The following is a 14,019-nucleotide window of genomic DNA, read 5'->3' on the forward strand; positions in this document are numbered from 1 at the left end:
GACTGAGCCACTCAGGCGCCCCTCTAAAAGTTTTAATTTAAAAAGCAAAGCACTTTGTTCCTTGAGCCAGAGTGATATGTTCTGTTTATGACCACAGTTCAGGCCACTGGCATGCTGTGGAAAGAGCACTGAAAGTCAGAGGACCTGCTGCTTACAGTGGTAACTCTGAACAGCTCCTTAAGCCTTTTTGAGCCCAGTTTTCTCACCAGTAATAACACCTGCTTATACTTCTTGTACACCCCCCACCACATTTATTGAGCACCCATTAGGTAGGTGCTAAGCATTTTCATTACTTCAAGTCCTCATAATAGTCCTCTAAGACAGCTGATTGTTGTTACTACTTTCTCCATTTTATATTTGAGTTAAATAAGCCGCAGTAAAGTGAAATGACAGTCTCAGGGGTACATAGGTGGTTGATGGCAAAGCATGGTTTCTGGTTGAGGTCTGTCCTGCATTCAGAGTAAGCCATTACAGTCCTGGAAACAAGGAACTAATCAGCCTTACACAGCAAAGTCACTCAAGAGGGTAACATCTATATCTAGATGCTCTTGCTTTTGCCCACAGTCCAGGCCTTAGTCATGGGTGAGTTTCCAGAGCAGGGAGGCAGGTATTGTATGACTCAGAGAATAATGGAGAAGTTTTTTGCAATATGGCGCAGTAACCAGGTGCTCGTACAGCATCTTCCACCCTCATTCTCTTGTGGCTTGGATTTCATAGGAACACGGGAGTGGAGCTGCGGACGCAAACCAGGCAGAAGGCCATGAATCCAACTTCATCGCCCGGTTGGCTTCCCAGAAACAGACCAGGAAAAACACACAGGTCTCTAGCCCTCTTCAGCTGAACTTAGGTGCAGTTTGCATGGGAAAAGATGCCCTGAGTACAGTGGTTTAAAAACAGCAATGCCCCCAGGCTTGGCTGTCTCACCAAACATGATGGCAGCCATCGCAAGCAAATCAGGACTCTGGGCTTCTTCCCTGTGGGGGTGTGTAGACACACACACACACACACACACAGCCCCCTCCCTATTCCTGTATGCAGCCTAAGAGCCAGGTGTTGGCTGCTATTGCCCAGTACTAGCCAGTCTTTCTTCCACTGTTCTTACTCTTTTGTGTTTTAAAAATTAGGTTTTTAAAAAAGATTTTATTTATTTGAGAGCACAAGTGTGAGTGGGGCGAGGGGCAGAGAGAGAGAGAATTCCAAGTGGACTGTATGCCCAGCGCAGAACCTGACACAGAGTTCTATCTCATGATCCATGAGATCAAGACCTGAGCCAAAATCAAGAGTCAGGTGTTCAACCGACTGAGGCACCCAGGCGTTCCTAAAACTTAGGGGTTTTTTTGAATGGGGTATAATTCATGAACATGAAATTAAGTTCATATATAAAAAGCAATCCCCTAAAAAGCTTCCATCTTATTCCTGTCCTCAAGCCACGCAAGAGAAGATTGGTGCTACCAGTTTTGTCTTGTTTTACACATATTTTTGCATATGTAACTTATGGATGTCTGTTTCTTCCTTGCCTTTGTTTCAGATATAAAGTATATCATACAGATCATTCTATATTTGTGTATAGAGATCTGCCCATTCTTTTTTTTTTTTTAAGATTTTATTTATTTATTTGAGACAGAATGAGAGAGACAGAGAGCACATGAGAGGGGGGAGGGTCAGAGGGAGAAGCGGGCTCCCTGCGGGACTCGATCCAGGGACTCCAGGATCATGACCTGAGCCGAAGGCAGTCGCTTAACCAACTGAGCCACCCAGGCGCCCGAGATCTGCCCATTCTTAACAGCTGCACTGAATTCCATTTTTCTGTGGTTGTGCCTCACTTAGTTAACCTGCCCCCTGTGGATGGACATTAGTCGTTTTGCCATTACAGACACAGCTCTAATGAATTTCCACCTATCCCCACAGAGTTTCAAGAGGAAACCTGGACAAGCTGACAATGAACGCTCCATGGGTGATCACAATGAGCATGTGCATAAGCGGCTGAGGACTGTGGATATGGAGAGCCACACTGAGCAGGGGCCAGCCCAACCTGAGGCCCAGGTGGAGGATGCGGATGCGTTTGAGCACATTAAAGAAGGCAGTGACCCTTATGATGCACAGACGTACGGTATGGTTCAGGGAAGCCTTCTACTTTGGTCCCTGAGCTGTCTGAGAATTTAAGCTGCATGACTATGTGCCCAGCAGATAAGCAAATTCATCTTAGGGATGGGTAATGGCTTTTTTTTTTTTTTTAAACTATTTTCTCTTTAATAAGAATTACGCAGGAATGCAGTTTGGTTTTGTATAAAAAGGTATCTGTGGCAAGTGCAAGTGTTCAGGGTTTCGGGGTCTGGTGTAAGTCTTTTACATATCCTTGATAACAGTTTGCCACATCCAAACCTAGTGCTAATCTCAGGGTTTCTGAGTACTGGACATTCCTTCATAGTCACTGTGAGGTCACTCTGCAACGGCTAGAGCTGTGAACTAGAAATGTTTATTTTTCCCATAAGTGAAAAGAGAAAAAAATAATCTCTTGGTGACTTTTTAATGTTTTATTCCTAACATATAAACTAGTGTTGACAATATTTATTTATGAGCATCATTTCTTTTCTATCTTCACTTTTTAGAAAAATAAAACAGTAGTAATAATTGCTATCATGAATCGAGCTCTTGCTTTGTACCAAGCACTATTCTGAGTCGTTGCTGAATGATCATGAAATTTCTCCAATAATCTTAGGAGCTACAATATTTCCATTTTATAGATGAGCATACTGAGACCAAACAAGTTTAAGAACTTGTCCAAGATCACAGAGTTCATCCTCAACATTGGTTTTTCTGTGTCCTGTGTTACACTCTTAATCATTACAGTTTCCACTCATAACTTGGTAATGGAGGATAATTCCATTAGCTGCTCTGAGTCATGTGTCCAGCCTGTTTCTTCTGGTTCAGTTTCTTGTAATAGCAGTAAAAACCTAGCTAAGCATCCTATTTTTGTGGTAGAGAATAGGCAGTTACATCAGTAGGTCAGTAGGGCATCCAAGGCAGAGAAGCCAAGTACCATGTTCATGCCTCATAGCTGGTCAGCGGAGAACCAGCATGAATAGAATCTTGGAGGCTAAAAATGACAAACTATACCCACTCTTGATTACTTTGTTCTGGGAAGACCTAGGCTGTTTATGTGTCTGTGTGCTGTATTGGCAGATGTGGCCAGCAAGGAGCAGCAACAGTCTGCAAAAGATTCCAGCAGGGATCAGGAGGAGGAGATAGAGGATACCTTCGTGGACACGGAGGAGGAGGAACTCCGAGCAGCAGACACAGAGCAGATAAAGCCAGAGGAGGTCACGTCAGGGACCACAGCGAGCCCTGGTGAGCCCTGTAGTGAACAGATCCCCCCTAAGCTCCCTGACTTAGAAAAGTCACTTCTCGTGTAATGTGGTCTGATCTGGTTGGTTCTTTCCCCGTCCTAACCCATGGCGTAGGTGTTCGTGTGCCTGTGATAATTCCACTGTATTTCACTTGGGAGTCAAAGGTGGCAGAGTGGTGTTGCCGCCACTGTCCTTCAAGGAGACCTCAGAAACCTGAGATTCAGACAAAATGCCTTCAGTCTTCTTTAAATATGTAGAAAACAAAATAGTACACTTCAGTTATGACCAGAAGATACACTCTTGATTATTAGAGAAGGGTTTTCAGTTATGTGAAAATATAGAATATTAGCATAAAATGCAGTAAAATATTTAAAGAAATAGAGTGGGGAAAATGCATGTGAAAAAGTAACCAAACTTCTTACATATAGTTCCATTTCAGAGTTGACCAAGTGCTTTTACTAGGCAATATATTAAAAAAAGAAAAAGAGGGGCACCCGGATGGCTCAGACGGTTAAGTGTCTGCCTTCGGCTCAGGTCATGATCCCGGGGTCCTGGGATCGAGCCCCACATCGGGCTCCCTGTAGAGCAGGGAGCCTGCTTCTCCCTCTCCCTCTGCCCTGCTGCTTCCCCTGCTTGTATACTCTCTCTCTCTGTCAAAAATAAATAAAATCTTTAAAAAAAAAAAAAAAAAAAGGAAAAAAGAGATAAACTATGGATTTAACACATTAAAAAATAACCTTATCAGCAGTGGAATAAATGCAAATTCAAAAGAACTTGCCCAACTCAAAAACCTTTTTTTCCTGCTTTCTTCTTGTCCTCTTGGGTTTTAGAACGGTCAATGCCCAGCTATTATATGACAGTGGGAATGGCACAGCTCTGATGAAAATTCAAAATCCAGACTTTGCCTCTTCCTTACCTTATAGGTTGTGGCTAATTATTAATATTTTCTTTGCCTCAGTTTCCTCATAAATAGAATGGAACTATGACTTTATTTTAGTTTTTATTTTTATCAAGGTTCTATATGCATGTAGTTTAAAGAATCACACAGTTCTACAAGGCAATGGGAGTCTCCCCCATTTCCCTTCTTTGCAGAACAGCTGCGTTCGATATCACAGTGGGGAGGAGGGGAGGTTAGGGGAGTCAGAATTGGCAGTGACTGACCCAAAGACAAGGAACATGTGGAGCCCATATGTAGAAATTTGGTGGGGACTGAAGGAGTGAGGTTTGAGTAATTGTTAGGCAGGCAGTCGTGAAGGCTCAGTCTCTGTAATTTTATGGTAAGTAAAACTCTGTCCTTTATGCAAATAGGCTTTGATGAGATGGAGGTGGAGACCCAAGCTGTTAAAACAGAAGACCAAGATCCCAGGACCAACCTATCACATGAAGAGACAGAGAAGGAGAAACCAGAGAGAAGCCGAGATTCAACCATTCACACAGCCCATCAGTTCCTCATGGACACAGTTTTCCAGGTACAAAAATGTTCACAAATTACTGTTTTAATAAGTTAATAAAATGTAATTATAAACTGCTTTTAAATTTTTGTCTTTAGAACTTCATGGAACATCTGGTTGTTTGGGGGTATCTTATCCTTATCAAAGTTTTTAGGAAAACCGTTGGTATGACCCAGTTTTCTCGAAACAGATAACACTGTTCCAGCAGTTCATCCCAGGGTCATAGTGGGTAGTCTATCCTGACCTGACATGATGGTGGGTCTGGTCCTCCAGCCTCAGGCTGTCCCATTGATCATGTCCAGCATCCTTGTGCGAGAAGCTGTAGGGACAGTTCGCAGTTTACGCTGATGAAGTAGCGAAAATCTTTGGCATTATTAATGCCTGCATTTTAGGAAGAGCAGATTTAATGGAGTTTTCCCTAGTCGTTTGACTTAATAGCAGTCTCGATTAATCAAAGAACATTTTGATATTAATAGTTTTGTGGGTTTTTTGTTTTTATTTTGCTGGATAGATTTCTTCTAAATGGTAAAAATTTCCTTTATCTTGTCTCTGCCAAATGGGAAGCAAAAGAAGACTAGTTGTCTGGCATCTTCTTATTGTGCCATTAAATTGCTTAAGCTTTGTTTCTTAGGGGTATGTATTTATAGTTCATACTGCTTGGAAGAAGGCAGCCAGTGATAATGAGTTGGTGATTTCAACCTAGGCTGCCTCTTATCTGTGGCTTTTTCTTCTTAGCCCTTTTTAAAAGACATCAGTGAGCTAAGACAGGAGCTGGAGAGACAGCTGGAAATGTGGCAGCCACATGAATCTGGAAACCTAGAAGAAGTAAGTCACTGGTCTTTTCATAAGATAATCTTGTGTTTTTGTTTGGTTGGTTTTTTGTTTGTTTCTAAAGATACAGCAAGCTTAACAGGTTCTTAGCACCAATTACCTTTGTAGAAGGGACTGAGTATATGGAGCCTAAGTCTGTCCGTTGCTTTCTGCGTACTTTGCCACTCGATATTTAGCTTAATTAAAACAGAAAAGCTGATGTATTTATGTCCTTTAATTTCTGTTGTTCATTCTATAATAGATAGAACAGATAGGACAGTGATTATAAAATGGGTCAAAATGTGTCATCCTCAGAGTAGGCCACCTGGAGTGTTGCTGGCTGACTTAATGTGGTAGCATAGATTAACCAGAAGCTTCATTTTTAATTAGGACTCTACATCCTAAATTTACTGTATATGTACATGTTTGTATTTTGTGCCTGCAATCATCATTCCTACTACAGACCTGTATGAGGGCTCTGCCATAGTTGGAGCTTTGTGTCTAGGAAATTATCACACCATTCAGAGATTTGCACTCGTCACTTTTGCTTTTGAAACATGACCCTGAGAGCCCACAATTACGTGGCTGGATTGTTAACCATCCACAGTTTCCCACCCACACAAAGTGCCTTTGTAGGTGGTGAAAATAAAGTGTTGATTTGGTCATAAATTCCATTATTTTCTGCCTTTTCATCCTTTCTCATTTGGAACTGAGGGTTGTGGTTTTGGTAGAAGAGGAGACATTTTTAAGGACATGAACTAGCTGGCGGCTTGCTAAGAGAAGCTCTCAAGTAAGCTTCTGTTGACGAAGTTCATGCAGGTCATTTTCTACCGCTCTGTTTCAAGCCTCATCTTGCCGTTAATGACTTTGGCTGGCTCTGATGTTCTCTGGGTAACTTCCACTTTATTGTCACAGGAGAAGGCTGCAGCTGAGATGTGGCAGAGTTACCTGGCCTTAACTGCGCCTCTTTCACAACAGTTGTGTGAGCAGCTTCGTCTCATATTAGAGCCTACCCAGGCAGCCAAGCTGAAGTAAGTTTTCTCCATTGGACTCACTCACAGTGCCCTGACAAGATGGCAGGGTCACCGCCTTAACCACTTAAAGTGCTGGCTTGTGGTGGCCATTTGAGCTGCACAGGCACCAGTATGTTATTCCGTACCCTTTTTCATGTTATCTGGAAACACTGAGGTGTCTTTGAAGTTCGGTATGAATGCAGTTCCTTTGATTCATTAACATCTGATGGGAAAATTCGCTGAGCCTTTGCATGGGTGTATGGGCTTGCTGCACGTGTTACTCACCTAGATCTTTTCAAAGATTTATCCAAACTCATAGTTTCTGAACAGAAAAGAGTCTAAGATTTAATCAGTGCAAACATATTTTCCTAATTTTTAAAATGTGTCTTAGCTTTCCTGGAAGGACCTAATTATTATTGCCACATACATATCCAGCTTTTCTGGCTGCCCTTAAGTCTCAATTGACAGTGACACTTGAGTGTGCCAGGTTACTGGTTATTTGGTATTACTGGTTGTAAGGTATTACAATGGATTTTATTTAAAAAAAAAATATATCAGAGGATGAGCCATTGTTAACTAATCTTGACCCCATTTGGATAAATTTAATAGAGGAGACTATCGAACTGGGAAGCGGCTAAATATGCGGAAGGTCATTCCATACATTGCTAGTCAATTTCGGAAAGACAAGATTTGGCTTCGAAGGACCAAGCCCAGTAAACGCCAGTATCAGATTTGTTTGGCCATCGATGACTCTTCTAGCATGGTGGACAACCATACCAAACAGGTAAGGAAGCACAGAGCTAATTTGATGAGTAGTTGACACCAAGCCATGCTCCATGGCCACCAAAAAGTTTTAAATATGTTCTGGCAAAAAGCACTTTGAAATACCAAGTACTGTTCTGAGAATGTGATACCATGTTTGAGAAGACCTAAAATTTTTAAAAGAAGTCAAAAGGGCAGTTTCAGGATGTCTCAAATAATTTGGTCCCTTACTGTTGGAGGCCTTTTAAGTTGTTTTGTTTTTTAGCTTGCTGTGCTCTAGCTGCAGCAGAGTAACTCTGACAATGTTTATTTTCCACAAAATGCAGTGTACTGTTAAACTATCTTTTAATGATCTTGTACAACATATAATATCTGACTATTATTGATTTTTAAAGGGTTCAGTGTACATCTTTTTAAGTCTGAAATTATCTGGAGTTAGTGCTCTGTTAGTATTCACAAGGCTTAAGAGCCTGAATGGAATTACTTAGGCTACCACCATTATGGCCACTGAAGAGGGATGTTTTTTGCAGTGATGCTATTACCTAGTATGAACCAATAAGCAACCTAAATCTCTACATGTGCTCTGTCGGAAAAAGTTAGAGAGTGACCTCTGAACCCAGGTTCAGGTCCAAGCTCCTCACTTTTTACCTCACGATGTTGACCAATTATTTACTTCTTATGTATCAGTTTCATCTTCTGAAAAATGAGAATTGTAACAGTACTTCATACAGAATTGTGAAAATTAAATGAGTTTAATTAAGTTTAATGCCTAGCACTTGATACATGTTCAGTAGATGTTAGTTGCTGCAAGTATCATCTTTTTAATGAAATTTGAATTCTAAAACTATATTGTCATTTACGTATGGGTTAAAATAAATTGATTTTTAAAATTTTTAACCAATAAGAGATTACTTTTTATGTAGTATTCCCCCCAGCCCCCCGGGAAAAATTCTAAAAATTTTAGGGACCAAGTCTCCTAGGATCACTTTTATTAGATGATGTCTAGAGCAGACCATTGCTACTAGTGTAATGGATTCTGGGTTTCGAGATATGTAGTATTAGCCGGGGTCTAGGGCCACCATGGCCTCTGGGTTGATTGTGAATAGCCATGTTGATGTTCCCTGTGGGTCATGCAAAAATAACATTTTCTGTGGGACTCTTGGTATAAAAAAGGTTGAGAGGCACTGATCTAGAGGATATTCTGATTCCTTCGACCCTTAACTTTCTATTTCATAGCTGGCATTTGAATCTTTGGCGGTGATTGGAAATGCTCTAACCCTCCTGGAAGTGGGTCAGATTGCCGTGTGCAGGTAAGGGTGCCTCCTAATCCCAGTGGGAAAATCAACCTCCTTTTGTTATGTTGATCACACAAAAATTAACTCCCATTGTATTTGGTTTTTCTCTCTCTAGTTTTGGAGAGTCCGTAAAGCTGTTACATCCATTCCATGAACAGTTCAGTGATTCCTCAGGGTCCCAGATTCTGCGACTCTGCAAATTCCAACAAAAGAAAACCAAGATTGCTCAGGTATGCTGACAACATCAGTGTCCTCTGCACAGTCATTCTTAAGCAAGTGTGGGAGAGACATAATTTTTATTTTTTAATTAAAAAAAAATTTTTTAAAGATTTTATTCATTTGAGAGCAAGAGAGCACGAGTTGGGGGAAGGGGCAGAGGGAGAGGAAGAAGCAGGCTCCCTGATGAGCAGGAGCTTGGGTTCCTTTGGGACTCAATCCCAGGACCCCCGGGATCATGACCTGAGCTGAAGGCAGACACTTAACCGAGTGAGCCACACAGGTGCCCCAGAGACATAATTTTTAGCACTCTTTCCTCCCCAGTATGGTTTTAGGACAGGTAAAATTTCCAATGGAGAATAGTTCTAAACTTCAGCCTAAGACACCACTGGAATAGAAACTTCCTTGGCACCCATCAGGTATGACTTACTCCTCCGTTCCTCAAAGATTAACAGTATGTCACTAATTTTTCTGGCTCCCTAGTTTTTGACAGATTTGGAACTTGTGCAAAAATAAACCATCTTCCTGTACCCTTCATTGGGCCAATTTTTCTCTGCCATTTAATTTAGCCTAAAGAAAGGATGTAAGAACAGCCAGTGACTTGCTCAGGATGACATCAGCATAGGATGATAATTCTGTCCTCTTCATGTTTGCCCTGATTTAGCCCACTTTCTTTATGCTACACTAGACATTTTGTGTTTTCTTGCCTTTTCCTGCTCAGTTGTTTTCTTCTGAGAGAAGATAGCTGTTTTGTTTATTTGGGGGCATTACTGATGTCTTCTCTTTACCCCCAGGGAAAGTATTTCTTTTCCTCTCGGGTGTGTTACAGAACACTCCTGGTGCGTGTGGCAGAGACACAGGTCTGTGCTGGAGGGCGCCAGTACCTAAGGATAGATGCCAACAGGGCAAGGATCATCCCTGCCTCGTACAGGCGGCTGGAAGGGGCCGTGTCATTGCCTCTAGATCTGAGAAGCTTACTTGATCGTCACTTAAAAGTCAGGAGTAATTTCAGTCTCCATGACAACGGGAAGAGAGTTTCAGTAGTTTAATAACGGCCTGTCTCTGGTTCTGGTTTAGTTTCTCGAGTCCGTGGCCAGCATGTTTGCAGCTGCTCAGCAGCCCTCACACAACGCCAGTCCAGGTGAGCTGCACTTTTTGTCTTTATCAACACAATGCCTTTCTGTTGTGTGCATTCACAAGCTGCTGCCTTCAACACACTGTACCCATGACCGTCTTTTTTTAGAGTATATGCTCTCTAGGAAAAGGTAAGCAGGAGCTGGAGAGGTGTGGGCACTCATTGTGTACTCAACCATTTATCCATTCAGAAATTTTTATTGAACCCATACCCATAATGCTTACAACCAATGGAGGAATAGATAGGAAAGAACTACAGTTGACCTTGAACAATGTTGTGGGGGGGGGCAGTTAGGAGCACCAACCCCATGCACAGTTGAAAATCCATATATAACTTTGACCCCTCAAAAACTTAGCTACTGATAGCCTACTGTTGACGGGAAGCCTTTACTGATAACATACAGAGTTAATTAGCAATTGTGCATATTATGTGTATTTTATACTGTATTCTTAAAATAAAGTAAGCTAGAGAAAAAAAATGTTAAGGAAATCATAGGGAAGAGAAAATATATACGTGGTACTGTTACAGTAAGACATCTGCATATAAGTGGGCCTCCCCACACGGTACTGACCCGTGTTGTTCAAGGGTCAACTATTCTTTGTTATGAACTAGTATATACTTAGAGTTCAGAGTTGTGAAGGAGGAGCAAGGTGTATGGAATTTAGTATTAAGAACTTTCTATAATATTTTAGTGACAGAAGCAGAGGAGGGACATAATTCAGAAACCAGCTAATCCAACGATGATTGATTTAGGGCTTGAAACACACCAATTCTTCTTTCAGCTCTTTCTGAAATCTCTCAGTCGTGATTATATCATGGAGAACCTTCTTGTTTGAAGCAAGTCTTTAACACCTCTTGATACTTGCTGAACTTCCTGCACAGAGAAAGAGGCCTGTCCTCAAGCACTACAGTCTTTCACTGGAAACACTAGAGTTAATTTTTTTTTTTTTAAGAGTTAAAACTTTTTAAACGCTTTTATTCATGATTTATTTTAATGGCCCCCTCTACTTAAGTTTTCATTTAAATGTCAAGAAGAGAAAAATACACAAGTTAGTTAAAAGAAATTTGGAAGACCCAGTTCCAGGTTTCTGATTTGGGCACTTTCTTCTAATGGCCTACTCAATACTGCCATATTCTTTTTTTTTTTTTTTTGAGGGGGTGCAAGAGGCAGAGGGAGAGGGAGAGAGTCATAAGCAGGCTCCCCATCCAGCACAGAACCCAACGTGGGGCTCAGTCTCACGACCCCGAGATGATGACCTGAGCTGAAATCAAGAGTTGGATGCCTAATCGACTAAGCCACCCAGGGACCCCTCAATACTGTCATTTTTATACTTTATAGCCATAAATGTTTTACTTCTCATATGTTGCTATACAATGAAATTGATCTAATGTGACAGGGAAATTGCTTTATTGACAGAAGCTTCATATGTCTTTGTGCAGCCTTTATGTCCGATTGGGGCAACTGAAGTAATAGACTTAGACGTCCCTTTTGCTTATATCCAGAATTCATCAGTTTCAAACATCTGTTTGGTTAATGATACAGAGAAAGCTTACACTAATTTGTCTTCAAGTAGGTTTGAGTTGTTAAAAGTGCGATTTCCGTTTTGTCTCCTGCTGTATGTTCTGCTATAGAAACCGCACAGCTCCTCCTGGTGGTCTCTGATGGACGTGGCCTTTTCCTCGAGGGCAAAGACAGAGTCCTGGCCGCAGTCCAGGCTGCCCGGAACGCTAGCATCTTTGTCATTTTTGTTGTATTGGACAATCCCAGTTCCCGCGTGAGTGATTACTAGAAGTTGGGATTCCCTTCAGCCTGTTCTATCTGAAATATGGCCTAGGTCACACCATCGTAACTCCTACTAATGTTCTGTCAGACACTGTTTTAGGCACTTTATGTTAGTTTTTTGTGAATAACCCAGTGAGGTAGGGATCATTATGCCCACTTTACAGTGAAGGACAGAAACACAGGTTACAGGTAATGAGTAGGAAAGCCAGAATTTCAGACGGATTCCAGACACCACCCTCCTGACCACTTGTGCCAACTCTCCTCTCCTGGGTCATCCTTTCCCTCTGCACTGTGTCCTTGCAGGCACTGCAGCCTTGATGCTGGGCCTTGTCCACTTGGAGCTGTAGACCAGCCTATTCCAGGTCCTTGTACCCCAGCAGTGCCCTTCTCAGCAGGATGCAGGGGCTGCTAAGTGAAAGATGCCCACAGGGCAGTTCTGTTCCAGGGACAGCACTGTCTCTGCAAGTCCCATTAAGGCCTGGACAACAAGTTTGGAAGACTTACTGTGAATTACTCCAAGTAGAAAATGAGAGAATATCCTTATAGGAAAATTGGATTTTCTTGTCTGCCCCTCTCCCTCCCTTTCAGTGTCTATTTTCCTGGAAAAGGTGCTCAGAAAGAGATATGCCTCCTTAGTAAGAGTTCTGAAAACTGTTCCTTAGTAATAAAAGCTAATTTTATATGTAGGAGTTTGATATAGGGGATCTAAAGATTGTTAGCGAAAGAGATCAGGGAAGAGCTAGCCAAGGATACTGGTTTGGTTTTTCTTTTTATATCAAAATGTTTTCTGTCGACAGGATTCTATCTTGGACATTAAAGTACCAATATTTAAAGGACCTGGAGAGATGCCCGAAATCCGATCGTACATGGAAGAGTTCCCATTCCCATTCTATATCATTCTTCGCGATGTGAATGCGCTCCCCGAGACGCTCAGCGATGCTCTGAGACAGTGGTTTGAGTTGGTGGCAGCCTCCGACCACGCGTAGGGAAGGAACACAGTAAGCCATGGTCAGACCGTGGCGCCTCAGGCCAGGTGCTCCCTCTTTTGGACAAGTGCTTCTGAACTCACAGCTCTAAAATGTTTTTATCTTAGATCTGATTTATAAAAATTCACTTAATAGCTACAGAAAGTTTTGTATTACAGTGTACATTTTAGTTTACAATGTGCTTTCAGAGCTAGAGAAAGCCTGGGGCTCCCGGCTTTGCCTGGGCTCCAGCTGTCACAAACCTAGGGCAGCGAAGGAACAGCAGTAGCAGGTGTCTGGTCTTGGAAGGCCCGGCCTATGAGGAGGCCTGGGCCCGGCTGCCTTTTCCCTTCACAGGAGCCCTGGACACCTACCGGGAGAAGCGGCTAGGAGAATAAGACTGTCCCAGACCTTTGGACAAAGGACTAAAGGCAGCTGCCCTTTTGACCCTGCTTTAAGGCTCCACCTTGCCAAGCCCACAGTGTGTATCCATATGCTGTCAAGAGACTGAACAGCCGCTTTCTATAGTCCCAAGTGTGTGTTTTTTCATTGTGCTTCAGGTGACAGTAACTGCCTTCTCTTTGAGGATAGGAAGGTTGGGGTATATGTGGTCTTACAAAGCAACCAGATGTCATGGGAGCCCAGGTAATAGGAAAAATGACCACTGGATGGTATAAAAATGAAGTGGTTTTTCTGTGTCATCCTTCACATTTGCTGCTTCAGGAGACTATGCAATGATGGAAAGCTGATTTTCGCTTTGGTTATTTCATTCTTTCTGTGCCACAGTCCCTGCTGTTGTTGTTGTTTTTTTTTTTTCCTTAACAATTAAGGGGAAGAATCATTCCTCCACTGCTTTTAAGCTGGACTGAGCCAGTCCCATTCTGGAAAAGAAATGCTGTGTTTAGAAAATAAGCAGCTACATTTTTTCCCCCCCCAAAATACATCAATGGTTTTTAGACAGTTTTTACTTGGTCAGGAAGCACTGCGTGAATACTTGAAATTGTGTGCTGTGTTCTATTTAAGTTGTCAGAATGTTCTTTTGTAGACAACATGCCATGATGTAATTGTCTATCTCCACATCTGTTTTCAAGTTACACTGTGAAGTTTGCCACACTTTTGAGGTGGTCATCAAAGACACAGATTGCTTGTTGTTTAACCAAGTGTCCTAAAGCATGTACCTGAGGTTATATCATTTTTTATTCTAAAAAGCTATGCAGGTTATATTCTGAAGATTATTAAATA

The 14,019-nt window shown here is 42.0% G+C and overlaps 1 protein-coding gene across 1 annotated transcript in view; it reads left to right on the forward strand.

Annotated features, from left to right (window-relative positions):
- MDN1 (midasin AAA ATPase 1) overlaps positions 1–14,019 on the forward strand; it is a 161,247-nt gene extending 147,228 nt beyond the window's left edge. The window contains 12 exon segments of the mRNA XM_021693677.2: positions 718–819; positions 1,909–2,110; positions 3,184–3,348; positions 4,656–4,816; positions 5,534–5,623; positions 6,524–6,639; positions 7,231–7,405; positions 8,620–8,693; positions 8,794–8,908; positions 9,972–10,035; positions 11,662–11,804; positions 12,610–14,019. Of these exon segments, the coding sequence (XP_021549352.2) occupies positions 718–819; positions 1,909–2,110; positions 3,184–3,348; positions 4,656–4,816; positions 5,534–5,623; positions 6,524–6,639; positions 7,231–7,405; positions 8,620–8,693; positions 8,794–8,908; positions 9,972–10,035; positions 11,662–11,804; positions 12,610–12,798 (1,596 nt within the window). The 3' untranslated portion in view covers positions 12,799–14,019.

Source organism: Neomonachus schauinslandi, chromosome 8 (assembly GCF_002201575.2).
Source record: "Neomonachus schauinslandi chromosome 8, ASM220157v2, whole genome shotgun sequence".
In the NCBI taxonomy this organism is placed as follows: domain Eukaryota; kingdom Metazoa; phylum Chordata; class Mammalia; order Carnivora; family Phocidae; genus Neomonachus; species Neomonachus schauinslandi.